The sequence below is a fragment of the Hippoglossus stenolepis genome, chromosome 22 (assembly GCF_022539355.2).
Source record: "Hippoglossus stenolepis isolate QCI-W04-F060 chromosome 22, HSTE1.2, whole genome shotgun sequence".
Classification (NCBI taxonomy): Eukaryota; Metazoa; Chordata; class Actinopteri; order Pleuronectiformes; family Pleuronectidae; genus Hippoglossus; species Hippoglossus stenolepis.
This window is the reverse complement of record NC_061504.1, coordinates 4,440,793-4,461,575: the sequence shown is the minus strand read 5'-3', so window position 1 is coordinate 4,461,575 and position 20,783 is coordinate 4,440,793. Positions and strand designations below refer to the sequence as shown.

Here is a 20,783-nt window from a genome sequence, read left to right as displayed (position 1 = left end):
TAAGCAAGGTAACCTTGACATGACACCCAGGGCGTTTACAGGCCAGATGGGATGTATACTATATGATCCCGAGTGCTGTTGTGGATCTACCCCGGGGCCTCCTCACAGCTGTATATGGCTGAAAAACCTGATCAACGCATCCAGATGAATTCAAAGTAAACAAAAACAGGTTCTATTCCAGGCTTCTTTCTAATGTCTTGTCTCATGATTGTCCCTATCGGAGACCCTGCGAAGACCATAGATAGATTAACTGATAAACTGAGAGCTTTGTCTTCAGGTTCAGGTCCCTCTTTATCATGATGGTCAAATACATCACCTGAACTACTGCTGATACACGTTTTCTCATGATCGATCTTACCCTGTATCCTATTACAACACTTTGATGTACTTTAAAGATATCATATCTTACAATCCTTCATGAATTGTCCAAAAACGATAAGACTTAACTTGTGTATTTTGTTTGACTTGCCCTTACATGAACCAAAAGGTTTCCAACAATGTTCAAACCCTGAGAAATTCCAAATTTTATTCAAGGTAGCAGGATGTTTCAGTTTGGTCACCTTTTAATTGCCCGATCTTAACTTAACCAGTAAGTTGACCAGAGACTCTCAAACTGTGCCACTTCTCTTTAAGTATCTTCCACGAAAGCTTGTGAAACTGTTCTCACTGGTTTATCTTCCCTTCCTTAATCTCTTTGTCATCAAAAGACTTTTTTTTTTTCTCATGGTCACTGGTAATTTCCTGCTAATATTAACATCGCAGCCTTTTGTGTGATCACAGGCACATAGTGTTATTTCAGCTCACCCCTCTGGGTCAGTCATGCTGAAGCTCCTTTTAAAACAAAGGGTCTTTCAGTGGAAAGCGCCCACTGTACCGGACAGCAGCACTGATGCTCTGTTTGTGTGTTCTCTTCACACAAACACATGCTTGTGACTGTACTCAGTAGGGTTCAGCTGAAATAGCTGCTTGAAGGCTGATAACAGTGGTAACAGTTTTGTGATAAGGTTGAAGATATTTTCCGATTTTTAACTTATGCAATGTGAATTTTCCTTTTGTGAAGTTGGGAAAGACTCAGAAAAACTGAATCTATATACACCATTGCAAAATAGAGAATTCTGGGAATTCATTCATTTAGTGGGAAAGTTGAAATTGCATAATTGTGTATTATATTGACAATTGGAAAAACTACATTACTAAATGAGAATGGCACTCAGAGCTCAAACCTCCGCCAAGGTCCAGTTGGTGAAAATGTGAAAAAAACACCTGATCTTGCAATGTTCAAGAAAGTGATAAGAAGTTCCTGGCACTTTTCTTGGCTTGTGTTCCATCCTTCCACTAACTTACTTGGAAATCTGTTTGGTAGTTTTTGCGTAATCCTGCTGACAAACCAACAAAACAACTGACAAACAAACAAAACAATGGCACTTAGTAGAGCCCACTGCTCCACCAAGGCCCAATCCTTAAATCCACTCATAAATAGTCCGCCTTAATTTTTTTAATTAAGAAAATGTAATCAGCGAAATATCTAAAAACATTAAGACTAGAGAGATGATGCCCTTTGGGGCGTCTGGCGTTTGAAGCCTTTGTAGTGGTGAACATCATGTAGGTCAGAGTGAGGTGCTTTGATTGTAATGTATGTCAGCAATAAGAAGGGAAACTCCCGGGTGTCTTCGTGTGCACTGCTGTGATCTCTGATCTATGTTAGCAGTGATGTAAGTGGACCTGGGGCATTGCAAACATTATACCCTCCTCTTATCCTAAAACCAGACATATCTACATGAGTAAAAGTCAAACGTGAGCACCTGTGTGTGTGTGTGTGTGTGTGTGTGTGTGTGTGTGTGTGTGTGTGCTCAGATTTTGCCCTCTAGCCTTTTTGGCTGGACTCCAGTCTTTCATCTAAACTGCTTTGATTAGTGTGCGTGTGCTTGATTACCATTATTTGGTGTGCACGTGGGTCGGTGAGAGACATTTGCAGATAAAGGACAACTGAGCGAACTTGCAAAAAAACATGTTGTGACCCAAATTTCGTATTAGATAATAATGAAGATGCAGAGGATGTTTAGCGTGGAGCTAAACTCATGAGTCAAAGCCTGAAACAGTGACAAAATTAAGCTTACGGGAGCTGCTGCCAAATGTTTTTGGTTGATCCTAGAAATTGTGGTTTCAGTTGTTGCCTTCATGAATTAAATGTCAACATATCCCATGAAAGGACAAAAAAAAAACAACTGTTTGTCAAAGTGTAATACTTTTTCACTTCCTTATACTGTCTGTGACTCTTACACCTAAGCCCAAAATCACTACATGGTTTGTTTTATTTATTTTGAAATGTTCTAAAATATCTGGGTTTTGTAGATTTCAACAAATTTCATTTAAGAAGGAGTAAATGGTGCATTTGTTTGGAACTATTTTCAGCTGTGGATTAATACACATTTGTTGCAAGTAAGCATTTTACTGCAAAAGGATGGTGTACATGATGACTTATAATGAGTGTGTGTGTGTGTGTGTGTGTTTGTGTGTGTGTGTGTTCATGGTGGTGAAGAAACATGTGACTGTGCAATGCTGTGGCTCACTGATGTGTTTTTAATAGTCTTCGCACAACAATGGAGCACTATGGCACAGAAGAACAAAATATATCAGGCTGGTGCTAAAAGTCGTTATACCCCCAGGAAAACTATTTTTGTCTATACAGGCAATACTTGTTTCTAAGATCAATTCATTGTTTGTTTTAGACTTTTCATGGGCTTTGCTGATAATTGAATATCAGTCCATTAAGTTGCTTCATATTACAGTATTATACATGCTCACTTTGTTGGATGCATGACCCTCCATAACACAATATTCCATAACATGCACACAGCAATGCTTGGACTCTAGTCGAGTCTTAAAATAGCTGTGATTGAACAAGTATGACAACATTTCAGTTTATAGCCAGTATGTTTTGGCTTTGTTCACATACATTCTTTATTACATGTTGCCAGTCATTTTTAGTTTGTAGTCAACCTATGGTAAGAACTTCTCACTTTCTTTAAATGTACAGTTGGTGAGAGCGGCAACACAAATCGAGCTGATATTGGTGATGCCTGTGGTGTGTTCAGAACAAATTACTCGTGCAAGTATGGCTGCTGGATTGTTTCTTGCTTCCAAATGTCTCAGCATTTGCCCGTCCATAAATACGCAAGCTAAAATGGAGGCAGCAACATTTCCCTTGAACCAAACTTCTCAGTTTTAGTTGCTTGAAAAGAAAGGGGTTGTATCGGGCCCACAGATGCCAACATAAAGTCTATTTTCCATTTCTGATTCTCGTGACTTGAGGGGAACACTGTATATTATATTAGCGTATATTTGTGTTTGCCTGGCGTATATCCGCAGCTATTCCTGTCATTGCATTGACTTTACATGTAATCACACCGTGGGAAGACTTTGCTTTGCACTTGGTCTGAACACATCATTTAACTGAAGACATAAGAGACAACCATTTTTTGAAGTTGCTATATGTGTTTAATGAAAGCACAACATTTTCGAGTTTCACAGGCTTGTGAAAAGTTCTTGTGTATCCTACCTCTAATAATTTCAAGGGTGTATATATGAACGTTATTTGTTTTCAAGTCAAATGCTTATTTATACAGTATATTATATAAAATGTTCATCTCATCCTTTTAGTCCATAAACAAACTTCTATTTCAAACATTTGCATTCAACTCCAATATATAGTGTGTTTACCCTGTTTGCAGTAAGTCTTTTTTGTTGGACAGCGTTGCTCCCAGCATGTACTGTATGTTGTAATATTGTTGTGATATTTAATCAGCCGTGCAGGGCTACAAATGACTGGTGTTATCCATGACCTGATCTGACCCACACTCCCCAAAGGACAGTTAGAGTCAATGAGCTTTAAAGAACAAACCACAAATAAAACTTTAAGATCTCTTTGACATGTGAGCTCTTTTACTCCTCAGGCTCTGTCGGACTCCTTCCTGTCTCCTTTCCAAAAGGAAAGTGATGACTCTGGTGTCTTTTTAAAAGTGGCTGTGATTCTCATATGAGAGAGTATTATTTTAACAACATTAACGGTTGTTTTCCTCTTTGCTAAAATCTCCAGCGACTGTTAAATATTCCCTTTAACTGTCCCTTTGTTCCCTTTTCTACTCATTTCCGCTCCAATTCTGTCAGTTCCATGAACTTTTATAAAACAAACGCAAGTGTTAAAGGGATATGTTATGACATAAGGTTGTGTGTGTTACTTATTTATAGTGTTATCAGTGTTTGCGCATGAGCTCGGGCTCTTTATGCTGAGGTTAGAGTTAACGGTTTTCGGAATTATGATTAATTTAATCTCTAATATGAAACTTAACTAAAGAACTACAGTTTTTCTTTTTTGTATAAACATTGTGGATTTTGGGAAGAAATACTGTTTCAATCGGGGTCAGTCGATGACACATTAAATAAGGAACCAAACAGCTTATACATTTTTACATTTTGGGAACACACACGCTTTATGCTTTTAAAGGACAAAGGTTTTAAAGGAACAGTCCAGCATTTTAATAAGAGTATACCTATTGACTTTCTTGCCCCAGAGTTAAAGGATGAGTGCCATTCAAATTATAATCTGTACTTTTCATTGTTACTGTCATGAGTTTGCTTCTCCCACATGGTGGTCAGGTCACATACCGAGATTCACAGGAAATGAACTGGGCACGATGCAAAAAGACGAACACAAACTTTTTTTCCAGTTTGATTTGAGGCAACATCTGAGAACTGCTTTCAATTCCCAAACCTCTCATTAAGCTACTGAAACCAAACTTAATGTCGACTGAACCACCGCCACTCTCAGTATATCTCTCCCTGTGTCAGCAGTACTGTACATGTCTGCAGTCACTTGGGTGATTTCATGGATCTTAACCAAACACAAAGACTCCATTATGGCTCCGCTCGCTGAAATAAACTCACTTTCTCTCCCCCGTTCCTTCTCTCCTTCCTCTTAGTCGTCTTCTTCTTCCTGCTCCCACTCTCTCCTCCTCCTCACATTCACACTTTCACCCACATCTCTGTTATCGAATATAAAGCCTCATTTTTCCTGACATTACCTCACTCTCATGTCTGAGTTGGAAATGAAGAGAGGGAAAAAAATAGAAGAGGAGGGAAAGCGAAGGGACAGAGGACAGGGAATGGATGTAGGACAGTGGTGGTGGTCTGTGTGTGTGTGTGTGTGTGTGTGTGTGTGTGTGTGTGTGTGTGTGTGTGTGTGTGTGTGTGTGTGTGTGTGTGTGTGTGTGTGTGTGTGTGTGTGTGTGTGTGTGTGTGTGTGTGTGTGTGTGAGATCATTAGCCTGGTAATTAGGCCCGACACATTTTGTCTCTCCCTGCTCGCCCTTTGAAGTTCCCTCCTCCAGACTACCCACAATGCACTAGGGAGGCATCCAGGAGGTACAGAGGATTGATGGTGTGGGGGGTTGTCAGGAATGTGGGTCAAAATGTGTATGTAAGAGAATTTCTGGAAATGCTGATGATAAGAAGAGAGAGAGAGAGAATTGGGGGTTCAGTTCTCTCTCTGTCTCTCTGTTGTCTTTTTATGTTACTCCCCCCTCATGCACATCATTCATATGTGCCAGATGCTGTGCTCTCAACACACACACACACACACACACACACACACACACACACACACACACACACACACACACACACACACACACACACACACACACACACGAGCCTCTTTGTTTTGAGATAAAACCCAGCTCTGTTGCACCACTCTGTAAGGGAGACAAAGAGTGCTTATCTCACTATCTCACATATAGTGTGTGTGGGGGACAGAAAGTGTGATTGTGTTTGTGAGAGTGTTTTCCTATGAAGTCATTATACATTTGTATTGTATTGTTATTTTCATGAGCCGGATTTTCTGCCTCATTAGATTAAAATTGGTCTTTCCCATCTTAGCACTTGTGTGTGTGTGTGTGTGTGTGTGTGTGTGTGTGTGTGTGTGTGTGTGTGTGTGTGTGTGTGTGTGTGTGTGTGTGTGTGTGTGTGTGTGTGTGTGTGTGTGTGTGTGTGTGTGTGTGTGTGTGTGTGTGTGTGTCATCAGATCTTTATGCCGATAGGGCCAGCATGACACACATCGCCTGCAAATGTGGGCTAATCACACACCGGTTACATACACATGATAGTTCTGTTTAGCTCAGTGGTCAATTCTGAGACTTGTAGTGTTTTTAAGCATTTTATTCCCCTGCTATATTACAAGCAGTGGAAATGTTACAAAATGTCTGTAGACATTCAGTTTATTTTGAGTGGCTGAACCCTGTGAAAAATACAACATAATTATGCAGGTTAATTAGACCAACTGCAGGACACACACACACACCTAGAACAGATTCTAGGTTTGGTTCCTTAAATGTGTGTTTTGTACTGTACAGGACATATTGTATAGGTTGTGTGTTGCTGTGTTAGTGTTTGATTGCGGTCAAACACCCCTGACACTGATTGATGAAGTGATTCTCGCTTCGCAGTACCATGAATGAAAAATTATTGGTGTGTGTGTGTGTGTGTGTGTGTGTGTGTGTGTGTGTGTGTGTGTGTGTGTGTGTGTGTGTGTGTGTGTGTGTGTGTGTGTGTGTGTGTGTGTGTGTGTGTGTGTGTGTGTGTGTGTGTGTGTGTGTGTGTGTGACGACCTTGAAAGGGAGGAGGAAAGAGAGGAAGAGAGAAAGAAAGAGATGGAGAGAGACGGGGAGGGATGGTGACGGCAGGGGTCAGCGTGTTCTGCGTTGTGGGTCAGGAGGTACGGGCGAGGCATTTCTGCTGCTGCTTCCTCAATGCATTTCCTCCACTTGCACACACACACATACATACAGTATTTGTACACACACACTTGCATGGGGCGTTAACACAGCAACACAATGAGCAGGGACTGGCCTTAGGCAGATTGAGCAAGGTGTTTCCTGTGACCTGAAAGGCTGCTGCGTCGACACAAACACACGTCTGGAACGACACTCTCATGTGGTTGTAGCAGAGCTTGTGTGTGTGTTTTGTGTTGACTGATTTGACTCTCTCCTCAACCAATTAGACGTCATTAATCTCTCCGTGTATAAACGTGTGAGTGTAAGTGAAAACAGCTGTATTTAAGTCTGTGATATTCATCCTTTATTTATGTTGTTGTCATGGTTTATTCATGTGCTGCTCTGCCATTTGCAGAGTGAATGAATATTGGATTAAAAGCGTTTTTATTTTATTCATGAGCTGAGAGATATTTTGGCCTGTATGGAGGCTTCTGAAATCCTCACTGCTGCACGCACACGCACAGACACACAAAATAACAAAACATCCCTGTCAATGTTGTTTGTGTTTGTCTTTTTGTTCATCAGTCCTCTAAACAGTGTGTTTTTGTGCGTCTTACAGGCTGCACACTGCCCCGCTATGGAGAAGATGAAGAGGATCAAGAAGCGTTTGTCGTTAACGCTCCGCTCCAGTCACACCATCGACGAGTCCCTATCTGAACTGGCCGAGCAGATGACCCTTGAGGATGGCGGCACCAAGGACAATGGTCAGTGTCTGTGTTTGTTAGACCTTTTAAGAGCTTCCTAAAAATTTTAATTTCTAGTGTCCAGTGTTATTAGCTTTTTTTTTATTTAAGGAACACTAACTGGCAGCTCAGTTCCAGATTCTTTAGATTTCCTGTAACTGCAAGATTTAAGGAACCGTGTTTGTAATAAAAACACCTCCGTAATATACTGTATACTATCAGCATCCTCTTGCAGCAGGAAACCCAACAATGTGTGGATGCATGGAGTCGTAAAAAATGTCAGGAAATGATTTGCTCCTTTTAAAAGCTTACACATAATATTTCTCAAAATTATGTAATTTTGAAAAATATTCGGGGAAAATATGTTTAAACTGATCTGTTTCATAAAAAAAGATTTACAAAACACATTTTCTGTTGAAAATAATTATTAAAAATAATCCGGATAAAATGTGTCCAAATGTCAATTTTATGAGAGATGCAGTTAATAATATATATAACATATATCATGTGAAATCTGTCAAAAAGATAATAACGAAGCTGTATTCAATGCTGAAAACAGTATTAAAATGCTGTTAGAGCATCAGTGCCACATTCAATATCTTCCTGTACATTTCTGTCAGCACAGGCATGTAAAATACTCACACACACACACACACACACACACACACACACACACCCACACACACACCCACAAGAGAGAGAGAGAGAGAGAGAGAGCTTCAGTGTCCTGGCAGCTCTTTGGGAAATTTAAATTATGAAGCTCTGATGAAGATAAAGAGAGAGAGTTCAGCATGTAACAGCTGTAATGGACTTCCAGTGAGGAGCTCTCTATCTCGTTATATAATAAGAGTAAGGGCGAGGGAGCTGCTTCATAACACTTACACACGCACACAAACACACACCATTAGATAGCAGTGATTGAGAAGAGAGAGAGAATCAACATTTACACACAGGCAAACACTTTCTCAGACTTCTCTCTGTTATGCAATGCCAAGCAGTGTGTCTCCAGCGAGCTGCTGCTGTGACGGACACGTGTCATTGACACATGTGATTGACAGCTGCCAGGATAAATTGACACACACGTCCATCTGTTGCACACCTTTTCCCCTTTTTAGATATTTGCTTTTGGTTCCACATCCACCAAGACTCAACAAAAGTTACAGGCATCAGGAACAGAGGCCAATGTTGTCTTCATAATTATCATGTAGCTCCATAATAATGGTGCGAAGAAGCCATTTGTCATCTTAAATAGTAGTTCCACATTTTGAGGTTTATTTTGTTACCTTAGGACGGAGCCATGTTAGCTGTTTCCACCTGTTTCCAGTCTTTTTGCTATTGGTGCAGTTAATTCAGCTGCTGTAGTTTTATACTTGTGGCATCTCATTTAACTCTTAGCAACAAAAGCCAGTGAGTATATTTCCCATAATATCAAACTGTTTCTTTAAATGTTGTATTTTATCATAGACAAAAAGGTGGCTACATGTTTGATCACAGCCGAGCCCCTCATAATTAAGTTTTTATCAATGAACTAATTTCTTGCTAAAATGTTTCCGTCCACTTAGCCCTGACATTTTTACCTTTTTAAATTCTGACATATCTGACAAGCACATTTAAGTTAGTGATGTTGACACCGCAGACTTTCAGCTCAGAGTTTAAAAGGTTGGTTAACAAAATAAGGTTGACAGGGGAAGACAAATGAATCCACGAAATCTGACAGACCTACGGCCTGCAGCTACGGGTGTTGACATTGTTCTGCCCACAGGGAGAACACTGAGTCTCAATATTTTCCACTGACAAATTCCTGGGCCTCTATTACTGAGAGAAAGCCCATTAATGAACCCATGTGGCTTATCCGTAGAGTCAAATTGTCCTTTTTTTTTATCGATCGTACAGTAATGCAAACAATTTTGTAATACCAGGAATGTTCAAATTACATTTTATTCTGCTCATATTACGTAAGTTCAGCAAACCCGAGTGAATGCAACATTACATAACTTCGGAGAGTACTTGAAATCCTGTTATTTTTACACATTTCTCTGTAATTGAGCCTGAGGGTTGGTTGTTTCTTGAAACTTCAGTACTGTGACTTAAATGTCAAATAAAGTTTTTTTGGTTTAAACAAAGCACGGCCACACAGCTTGTGTTTCAAGTGAAGAACACAATGCTCAGAGCAGATGTTTAATGTTGCTCTGTGTTCGTACCTCATGTGGCTTCTTGAATATTTGTGATGCATCTGTAGAGCATCTAATTTTCAGAGGACCAGAAATGATGGCAGTTGTTGTTTTTCAGAGCCCTTCATGAGGAACGGCCGCCCCCCCACCTCCCACAGCATGCACTCCTTCCTGCACCAGTACACCGGCTCCTTCAAGAAGCCCCCGCTCCGCCGGCCGCACAGCGTCATCGGCGGCACCTTGGGATCCTTCATGGCTATTCCACGCAACGGCAGTCGTCTGGGTGAGATACATGCATGTGTTCACACAGTCACACACACACACACAGCCCAAACACAAATGGAAGGAAGTGAGTAGAGGGAGAGCAGATGGCATCCGGGAACAAACAGGAAACGTGTCACGGTCCTGAGATTTCCGTCCTCCTTATATTCGAAAACACGCTCTGGGCCAGTGACTGGCTGTCCTTCCCGTGAGGCCGCTTCTCGCTCTTCGCACTCAGCAGGGCTGTTTCTACCCGAGTGACAGCTGGATGGTAGATTCAGTCAAACGTGACACAGTGTCCTGTGAGAACTGATTCATCACACTCGATCCGCAGCAACGAGTCCCAACCTCAGGGTTGGAAAGGAGGTGATGCTGATGATTCAAAGCAGCATTACATTTGAAGCTGCGGGTCGGGACAACCCACAGGATGACGAAATGATTCATGGGAACAATATGTGGGTATCAAGATCTACCAGCCTCCGGGCTTTTTAAATTTTTAGTCAAGAAGAGCTGGACATATTTTGTAGGATCTGAGCCGATGAGGTCTGTAGTGCACAGTTACAGTTACAGTTAAAGTTCAAACATTTTGTTACTCCAGACTTTACCTCACTTGATCCTTCTGTTTACACCTCACACAATTCTGGCAAATATTCATGTTCACAAAATAATAAACTGCACTGATATACTGCACTGTATGTTACCAAAGACGTTTAATCTAACAGCACTCGATGAATCCATAAGTGGTGTTGAAAATCCCAGTACCGCACATTTCCTCCTTCAGTAGAGTGTCACAAGGCTTCTTTTTGTTGTTGTGGAGGTCATGAGTCAACTTGGAACTGAAAAAATTGTGAATATAGAAACTGAACACGCGGCCATGAGATCAGTTTTTTATTATTTCCAAGAATTCACTTTGTTCTTAAGCTTGAAAAGAGCATTATAAATAAAATGTATTATTTTATTATTTAATTCATTCATTTAATGTTTCTGTTAGTGCTCATTATATAAATACTGTATCTGGACTCTGATTGGTGCTTCTCTAAGCTATTTTTTGTGATACCCTTGAGGGCTGATAAGCCTCACACTGGACCCTGGCCTAGATTGAGGGACATGGATCTAAAAACAGGACATTTAAGTAGGACAGTGATGTACCACATATTGTTGCTACACTTTGTGTGCTTATTATCAAAGCTGCTAAAAATGGTAGCGATCATCAAGTCTCGAGTCACAAGTTCAAAAACTCGTTCAGAAGAAAAGATATGTGGAGATGATTAGGAAAGAAAGATTAAAAATAGATGGAGAATGAAATTCCATAAGAGAGGTGCAAAGGAAAAAAAAAAAAACTTGAACTGAGATAAGAAATCTGCTTGTAGGGTTTTTTTTTGGAGTGAGAGACACGCGCTGTTGGAAAGTGAATTCATAATGAAAAGTGAGAGAAAGAGTTTCAGGGGTTTTTGGAAGTTTTTTGAAGAGGAGTAGTAGGAGATAGTGGAGAGGCACGTTATGTGAACGGAAAAGAAAGTAGGCCAGAGGAGATCATTTTAAGAAGCAGCAATAGAGAAGTGCAGGTAGTGGAGGAATGTGTTGAAGCAATAGAGAAGGAGTCAGATGGACCAGTGCCAATTAAAACTACACCAAAGACAAAACAAAACCTGGGAAAATGAGGAATATGTAGAGTGACAGCAGTGGTGGGAAAAAAAATTGGTGAGGCAAGAAATATGTGAGAGAAGAGTAACAGAAAAAGAGGGACGAGAGGTTGTGTGGATGTTTTCAAAGCGTAGACAAGAGAGAAAGTCACTGAAGAAAGTGTTGCAGTCACAGGGAAGAACTTTCTGGAAGAAGTCAGAGTAAGGTGTTGCTCTCCTAAGGATGTGTTTCAATAAGTTCTCTATTATTATGATGGAAATGCCTGTACAGATGAAAACGTGGGTATTTATTCTTGAACACACACATTCAACCTTTGCACAATGAACACTTTTAAAGGTTAAGTGTATGAGATTTGAAACAAAAATACTGCAGCCAACAGCTATTTTCTATATAAAGATACAGTGGAACAATGGCGTCATAAGCAGCAAATGAAGACCCCCTCCCTCTGTGTGTGTTGTGATCCGAGCTTCACTGCTCTTTGTTTTGGTAGCTGGTCAAGGTGCACATTCATTTTAGAGGGTGTGATTATATTATAAAAAGAGATGACCCCATTTTTCAACCCTTTTCCACACTGTCATACCTTTCAGAGCTACAAACACTGTAGACACACCTGTCACCTGCCCAGCACAATGTTGTTTGACTGCCTACTTACTAACAATATTAGCAATGCTAACGATCTGTTAGCTGCCATGTGCTGGGCATTTGGAAACACATTTAACCTGGTAGCGCTGGCACCTCACATTCAGAGGCGTGAGTCCGGCTGCAACAGCTGCAGGTTCAGTTCCGACCCCGGCATTTTGGTGCATGTCCTCCATCTCTCTCTCTGTCCCCATTTCATGGTTAATACCCTTTCAATGAAGGTGAAATGCCTAAAAAAAATATCCAGGAAACACATTTTCCCACAGAGGTGCATTACACCGCCCATAAGACATGATGTCTGCAAGGCAGTTTGCTGGATTCCTCTGCACACAGTTTAATTTCAGTTGTAGTTCTGTGTGTGTTTGTGTTGTGTCTGTTGTATCTATTGTGTGTTTAGGGACTATACACCTTGCTCCTGAAAACAAAGGTTTCTTTGTCTGCCACGTCACGGTGGCTCACCGGGACACGGTTAATTTTATTAGTAGCATCTGTACTTTTCATACTGTGACAGGTCAGAATGTCTGCTGTGTTTAAAGGCCTGTTGCAGTTCACAAGACTGAAGTATCTCAACAAAATGTTGATGAATTTCACACTCGTGTTCCCCAGAGGATGAATCTTACAGATTTTGAATGTGATACCCTTATTTTTCCTCAACATCATTAGGTCAAAATTTAAATTTGTTCAATTTAGCTCAAGGTCTTAATATAGCCTCAGAGAGCTGTTTTTTTACGCACCTGGCAACCCATTCAGTATAATGAAAATTATACCTGGTAAAGTGGGAATCAAGAAAGCAGTCGCATGAGACTCATAAGTACCTCTCCAGATTAATATACCTTCTGGAGCATATTTCGAAAGAAACAGTGTATCTTTAAACGAATTAAAATGAATGAAAGACCTTATTACCTCATTATTAATGCAGATGAAATACAATTGAGTGTCATTAACAGATCCTCAGGTTCTCTTGTCACTGAGCCAGCTGCTCAGTGATGCAGCACCAGAGAGAATCAAGTACAAATAGAGCCGCTAATGGTGTAATTTCCCTCTGAAATGTGTTCAGGCCTGATAGTTGACAATCTATCAATTATGCATACACGGCTGGCAGTAAAGTTGGTGTTTGTGTGTGTGTGTGTAATTTAGGCAATAGTTTATCCCAATTTACATCTGTGTTTGTTGTATGCATATAAATGAGTGTGTGCATGTGCAAATAATGTGCGTATGTACAGTTGATTAATGGGTCCCCCAGGAGAGGAAACAGGAGATGGATGAAAGTAGATGGCTGCAGAGACAAAGGCTAGAAAAACAGATGAAGAAATGAGGAAGGTGTTTGAGAATAGATGGACTGAGGAGGGATGAAGCACAGTGAGAGGATAAGAAAGAACATAAGTCATTTATCTCCCTCTATTATGGAAACATTGCCACCATTTCTTGTTCGTCCCTCTTTTCTTCTTCCTTTTTTATTTATTCTTTGTACCCTCACCTTCTCCTGTCTCCTTCCTTCTCTTCCCTCTCAACAAATATGTCTCTGATGCATTCTCTCCCCTCCCTCCCTGCAGGTACTTTGCAAACCCTGAAGTTTTTATATTTTCTATTCCACTTAAAAAACCCTGCTGTCGTATGTCGAGCTCTTCCCGTGTGCCAGAAACTAGAGTTCAGCCAGAGAAGCGGCAGAGAAACCTCACACCAAATGATCTGTGGAAAAAGCGGAGTGACATGCAAAGTGCAGTAGAACGGAACAGCCCCAGAGGAAAATCCTGAAAACATTTTTGTTTCTAAAAGCGGATCAGCGTTTCCTATAATCTGGGGGACTTTCAGTTTTAACCAGATTACCACAGACAGGTTCACATTCTGTGGCCTTTGGGTTGTGGCAGCACCACAGAGTAATGAATTAGCATTTTATGAAGTGGGGTTTGTCAATAAGGTGCATGAATAGAGAAGGAGAGGTTTGTTTGGGTGTAAACCAGCATACTTTTTTACAACATCTAAACTAACAAGTGTAAATAATCGTCTTTGGTACGATATTAGAGAATTAATCAGGATTATCATGTTATGAAATAAATGTACAGAGTAAATCTCCATCAACAGAAAGCTGACAAGAGATTTCTTTCTTCTCGTTCCTCCACTCTGCCTCCGCATTTGATGACAGACTGCATGGTTGAAGGCGCTGACACAATGATGACAGAGAACTGCTCAGCCGTGGCTACTCATTAACTGTGTGTGTGTGTGTGTGTGTTTGTGGAGGAGAAGGTGGGCATGTGGTTTGTACATCAGCGTGTTCACCCCTGCTGTGCTATGGCAGTAGTGGTAGTTTTACAGCCCTGGAGGAAGTGGTGCAGGTTTGAGTGTTTAATCTTTGGCCTCGGGAGTCACAAGGGTCTGAGAGATGAGAGAGATAGAATGAGAGAGTGGGATCTGTAGAAATAAAGATGCATATAAATAGTTCATAGTATATAATGTTGATAAATAATCAACATTATATACTATGAACTATAATCTATAATATAAGTAACCCATTGTTTATCAAGTATCAGTATGAAACTTGTAAATGATAAATAAACTGTTATGTCAATAGATATTTGTTTTCTCTTGTCAGATATTGTACATGAGAACTTGAAGATGGGCTCAGACGGGGAGAGCGACCAGGCGTCTGGAACGTCGTCTGATGAGGTTCAGTCTCCGACCGGCGTCTGTCTGAGGAACCGAGTCCACCGGCGGATCTCCATGGAGGTGAGACGCCCACACACACAGCACATAGACACACATATGCACTCACACATACATAGACACACACACACACACTGCACAGTAATTGTTAAAAAATGGTTGACAGGGCACGTCTGCATTTCTCCCTTTACCCCCCCCGCTCATCTCCTTCTGCTCTGCTCTTCAACACCACCCTCCTCTTCTCCCCCTCGTTCTCTTGGGAGATCCAAGTCGGGAGGGGGTTGGGGAGGGGATCGTTCATCCCCTAATGGGCTCTCAGTGTCTGGGCATCATATGATACTGATAGCAGTCCTGCTCCCTGAGGAACACAGCAGCGTCTGGTAAAGACATGCAGCGTGATCGTCTGTGCTGTGACCACATTGGTTTACTACATGTTGGCTGTGTCAGCACTGCTCCAGTGCATGCTGGGACTGGAATCTGCTTTGTTCCTCTTTTAAGGACATATATAATGTGCATACACCTTTTAATATCTTGTTGCCATATAAACATCTTCTTGACATCTTTACACCAGTTTTACTTCAATAAAATTTCAAATGAAACTAGAAATTATCTTTTATTTTTCCAGAGCTCTGCCATCTGTAAATGTAGAACTCCATCCTTTTCAGTTAGTAATTCCCCTTTTTTTAAAAATAATTTCTAGCTGCACGCATCTCTTTTCTCATCAAAAGATTCTCAGAACAGGCTTTTAAAATGCTTACTGAGTCAAATACCATGAATTGGCTCTGATGGCCCTCAGGGTGAATTCAACACAGTCACTTACACAAGCTCAGCAAATAATAAATGAACTGGATGAATTGAGAGGAGGCTGCATGGTTACCATGGGATTATTTTTGTCTACTAGTTTCTACTTGAACTGTGTTTTTGTATGAATTTAAAATTGTTTCTTCTCCGGACCAACATACATTTTTCAAAACAGTTATATTATTTTTTGCTAGTGATTTATAAGTTATATAAGTTGGAAGAGGTGGTTCGGCAAATGAAACGATGCTAAATCTTGGCTTTAAAATCATCTTTCTTATGAATCTCAACCTGGAGGACTCCTGCCCTCTGCTGGCAGAGGATTGTACTTGATCTTAGAGTGGGGTCACACACACAAACACAATTATGCTGACCTATTTTTCGCTTGAGTTAAAATCATTTGTAGTTGCATTAAACCCCCCCCCCCACACACACACACACACACACACACACACACACACACACACACACACCACACACACACACACACACACACACACACACACACACACACACACACACACACACACACACACACACATTTAAAAATATGTTACATGACCACAACTCCACTGCTCTTCTTCTGACCTATGTTAAAAGATGAGCAGCCTTTTGTTTTTTTAGCTCCGACTCCACACTCTAAATCTGTCCTCTCAATAAATTTGCATCTTGTCGAAGTGTCCTTAAAAATGAGACTGAAACCAAAATTAGCCCTGACGGCTGTGCTGACAGTTTGTAAATGGTGTGTGATAGAAAAAGCGCTGCATATAGAAGCGCTGTTTGTGTGAATGTGACTCTTATTGTAAATTTATTCGAGTAGTCGATAAAGACCAAAATAGCAGTAATACAAAAGAGCACTAACACCAATACTTTTTTTTATCTTCAAGGAGCCAATCAGCAAAAACAAAGAATACAAATCACAAACACTGATGCATTCACTGACACTTAAAACAAAAATGTACCAGTTTTGTATGCTTTAGTTTATTTTCTACTATTTTCTATGTAAGAGCTGATCCTGTCACAGAGTCTTTAAACCAGTTTACAGTGTAATAATCACACTGTTTAAAAGAATAAAATATATTAACCCCAAATCTCCCAAAAAATGAACAAGGAAACAACAAGTGAATCAGTTTCCTCTCCTTATTACACTTTACCCAATTTTAGTGTGTGTTTTATTTAGGCAAATGCTTTTGAATAGATATAATTTAACAAGTGTCTTTCATTAATATGTAAAAACGACAGTATAAATTAACATGTATATATTCCTCATAGACATGACTGGAAAAGTACATTTTTCTGTGTGATCAGTTGTTTTTTCAAATTTTCTGTCGATTGACTCATTGAAACAATTATTTCAAGACTATATCGAAGTGTGTACACATGCAATTTTCAACCACAGTGAAAAGTATTGTGCACAGTGAGTGAACAAAATAAAAATAGATGAACTGCAGAGAGGACGGACCAAATTGAAGACTGACACTAAAGAGAGAACAAGCAGCACTGAGTCGTATTATGTAATATTTTTCCTCGTCTTCCAGACAGCGATATGCTCTGCATGATGTGAACTCTCCGTTGTCATAATACTGACAACCTTTCTTAGCAGCTCCGTGATAAAGAACTAAAGTAATGAAAAGAAATGAGATGATTTAAAAAACTGGTGTCATTTTCTCTCAGTGTATTTTTATTCCACTTCACGTCTTTCAGCGTTATGCAACTTCATGTCAGATGTGGTGTTTTTTTTATCCTGGAATAGATGCGATGTGCCGTCCACAACAATAAGATATGAGCCCGGTAATATTGAGAGTGACAGCCTGCAGTGTGAGCTCAGACTGACAATAAAGAATATTGTACGACCTTTTCTTATCCTCACGTGGTTTTGTGCGTGTGTCACAATCTGATCTGTATAAGGTTTTGCTGTTCAGCAGCAATCATGCGTCCAAACACCACCTCTTACTTTTACCCCTCATGAGATGGTGATCGACCTGATCTGTCTTCTCGCTGTGGGAGTAGCAAGAGAAGAAAACAAGTTATTTTAAACACCGTGCATGTGTGTGTACGTGTGTGTGTGTGTGTGTGTTTTTATGTGTGGGTAGACTCAGTTGCCTACATTGCGTTGTGCTACTTGCTGCTGAAACAGGTCCCAAGCTTCACATGGACACAAGGCATGCAGCAGTATTTTTCTCGTGGTGTGATGTGAGCAGATTGCCGAACAGCAACAGTGTGACATACAATCATAAGCTCATGCTGTTAACTATCAAAGTGTATAAGTATGAGTGGCACGAATTTAATCTGGTTTTAGAGATTTTCAGCTCAAAATACTCTGTTTCTTTTCCACAAGCCGCAAACTTCTTAACCAAATAAACTCGACATCCACCACAGGAATGTCAAATTAAAAGCTGGCCTCAATCCTTAACTGTGTTTTTTATGGGTTTGTGTTGCAGGACCTCAACAAGCGTCTGTCGCTGCCAGCTGACATCCGAATTCCCGACGGTTACCTGGAGAAGCTGCAGCTCAGCAGTCCGCCCTTCGACCAGCCGCTCAGCCGACGCTCCCGCCGGGCTTCTCTGGTCAGTGCATGTGTGCGTCTGTTTGTCTACCTCTGTGTGCGCCACCTTTATTGCTTTGTGTTGCTCGCAGACTCCTCTCTGTGCTGGTTACCATGGCAACAGGCCCAGTGTGAGCCGAGGAAGGTTTTATCTGGAGTCACCAGCGACCACCTCCCGCCTTTAGCCCATCAAATTAGATTATATTACTCAACTGGGGTGTGATCATGCAGCTTATTTGCAGACAAGGTGGCATGGTTTATGTACATGAGGACCAAAGATGTCTGACAGTTTCTAAAGGAACGAATGAAACTTGTCTCTTTTTTAAAAGTAACTACTGATCATTTATTTAGCTTTTTTCATTCTCCACCTCCAGATATTTCCTGAAGCTATTACAGAGAGTCTGGGGGGGAATTCAGACATTGTTCATAAGAACCATGTTGAAAGGACAGTCTGTAAACCTCTGATCTAACACGTTGACTGTTCTTATCATGTTTGGTGTCGGTGTCTCTGAAACAAAAATCTTCATGCTGCATTTCTGCATCGTTGTCCAATACGTGAACAAGAAATCCATCACATTAGAAGCACAGACACCAACATGAACAAAGGACTGACCGATATGAAACACAGCTGCTTTTTGTTTTTAACTGGAGTTATCTTGACTTTCTGAATTAGAAAATGGTACTGTAAGTCTGCAGAAATAAGTTTGACTGTTGCAAGAGCAGTAAAACCACACATTCTCAAATCCAAAATGAGTTATAGCCTTATAGACATGTCTGATTGCTGATCATTATTGTAATTTATACTTAATCTTGAGTTTCTTCTGCCTTTTCCTCAGTCGGAGATCGGTTTTGGGAAGTTGGAGACGTACATTAAGCTGGACAAACTGGGAGAGGTGAGGAGGGACTGAAAATCCAGATGTGCCAATAACAAAAAAAAGACTATGCTTTGTAACTCTCTTTAAGTCAGTAATGTTCATCCAGCGTTATGTTGTGGTTTTAGGGAACCTACGCCACAGTATTCAAAGGACGCAGTAAGCTTACGGACAACCTGGTGGCGCTGAAGGAGATCAGGTTGGAGCACGAGGAGGGAGCACCATGCACCGCCATCAGAGAGGGTAATTCTACATTTTACACCTTTTACCAGCAATAACTCGGCTTCATCAGCTCCATGTTACATTCCTATGGGAATAAAGGTCTTGTCATATTGGTGGTTGATTTTCTTATGATGATCACAGACTGGAGGCTGAAAGGTATCTATATTTATCTATTATTTTTAAGTGTGTATGTGTGTTTATCTCTGTTTCTGTCTTTGTAGTGTCATTACTGAAGGACCTCAAACACGCCAACATCGTGACGCTACACGACATCGTTCACACTGAAAAGAGCCTAACGCTCGTCTTCGAGTACCTGGTGAGGCTCTTAGTTCTCAGAGAGTGATGGTCTTCATGAAAACACATTGGCTGATATTATTTATGAATTAAAAAACAATTACAGCATTTTAATTGTTTTCTCAACTGTTTTTTACAAGCATTCATCATAGTTAAAGATCACACCCACACACTTTTGCCAACCCTCTTAGGTTACTTTATTCTTATTGATTTACAAACAGCATTGAAAACAATTAAGTCTATATTTGCCATTCATCATAGTAGATGAGAAGTAGTCATGTTTTGCAAAATCTTATTGGAACGATGTCAGGTTGCCATCATTATTTATTCATTCTGTAAAACAGAAAAGTGATGAGTTAGAAAAGATGAGGTGAAATGTATTTGGGAAAAAAAAGGAAAGAATTGTGAAACTTTAAAAGAAGGTGTTGGTGGAGGTCTGGGTGTTTTCGTATCTTGTCTGTCTAATAGCTCCTTATTTTCCTGTAGGATAAGGATCTGAAACAGTACATGGATGACTGTGGAAACATAATGAGCATGCACAATGTGAAGGTGAGGACACTTTCCAATTGTTTCAATTCCCTCCTTGTGGAAACATTCAACTCTGCTTTCCCCCTTCTTGTTCTACATTTGTTCAATACGTCGATTTTAGCAGGACAAAGGTTTCAACATAAAGTTGCACTAGTCAATGACCTTTTTGTTTAAATAGTCTGAGCTACTTCGGGCACTTTCACTTAAGCCCACTCCCTATATTGCAAAGTGAAAACTAAACCAACCAGATCAATTGTAAACAATGTAACAAAAGACATGAACTCTTGTTCAGACTTTCAGATGTGAAAAAGCTGCTGATGTGCGGTGTAGTCTTTTTTGTTATTTGTTTGCATTTCCATCCCATCTGAAGAACTGAGACATTTGACCCCTATGATAAAGGAATGTGTATGGAAGGTATAGGGTTTGCACATGATAATGCTTATTTACACTTCAGATATTTCCCTCATGTCTTTCCAGATCTTCCTGTTCCAAATATTGCGAGGGCTGTCATACTGTCACAAGAGGAAAGTTCTCCACAGGGACCTGAAGCCTCAGAACCTCCTCATCAATGAGAAAGGCGAACTCAAACTGGCTGATTTTGGTGCGTGGAGGATCACATTTGTTATTTTTGCACGATAT

At 40.5% G+C, this 20,783-nt stretch overlaps 1 protein-coding gene across 1 annotated transcript in view; it reads left to right on the top strand.

Annotated features, from left to right (window-relative positions):
* cdk17 (cyclin-dependent kinase 17) overlaps positions 1-20,783 on the top strand; it is a 37,309-nt gene that overhangs the window by 10,949 nt on the left and 5,577 nt on the right. Inside the window, exons 2-10 of the mRNA XM_035146858.2 lie at positions 7,386-7,530; positions 9,799-9,963; positions 14,815-14,948; positions 18,125-18,250; positions 19,065-19,121; positions 19,229-19,343; positions 19,544-19,638; positions 20,103-20,165; positions 20,622-20,745. Coding sequence (XP_035002749.1) covers positions 7,404-7,530; positions 9,799-9,963; positions 14,815-14,948; positions 18,125-18,250; positions 19,065-19,121; positions 19,229-19,343; positions 19,544-19,638; positions 20,103-20,165; positions 20,622-20,745 — 1,006 coding nt within the window. The 5' untranslated portion in view covers positions 7,386-7,403. The remainder of the gene's footprint in view (positions 1-7,385; positions 7,531-9,798; positions 9,964-14,814; positions 14,949-18,124; positions 18,251-19,064; positions 19,122-19,228; positions 19,344-19,543; positions 19,639-20,102; positions 20,166-20,621; positions 20,746-20,783) is intronic.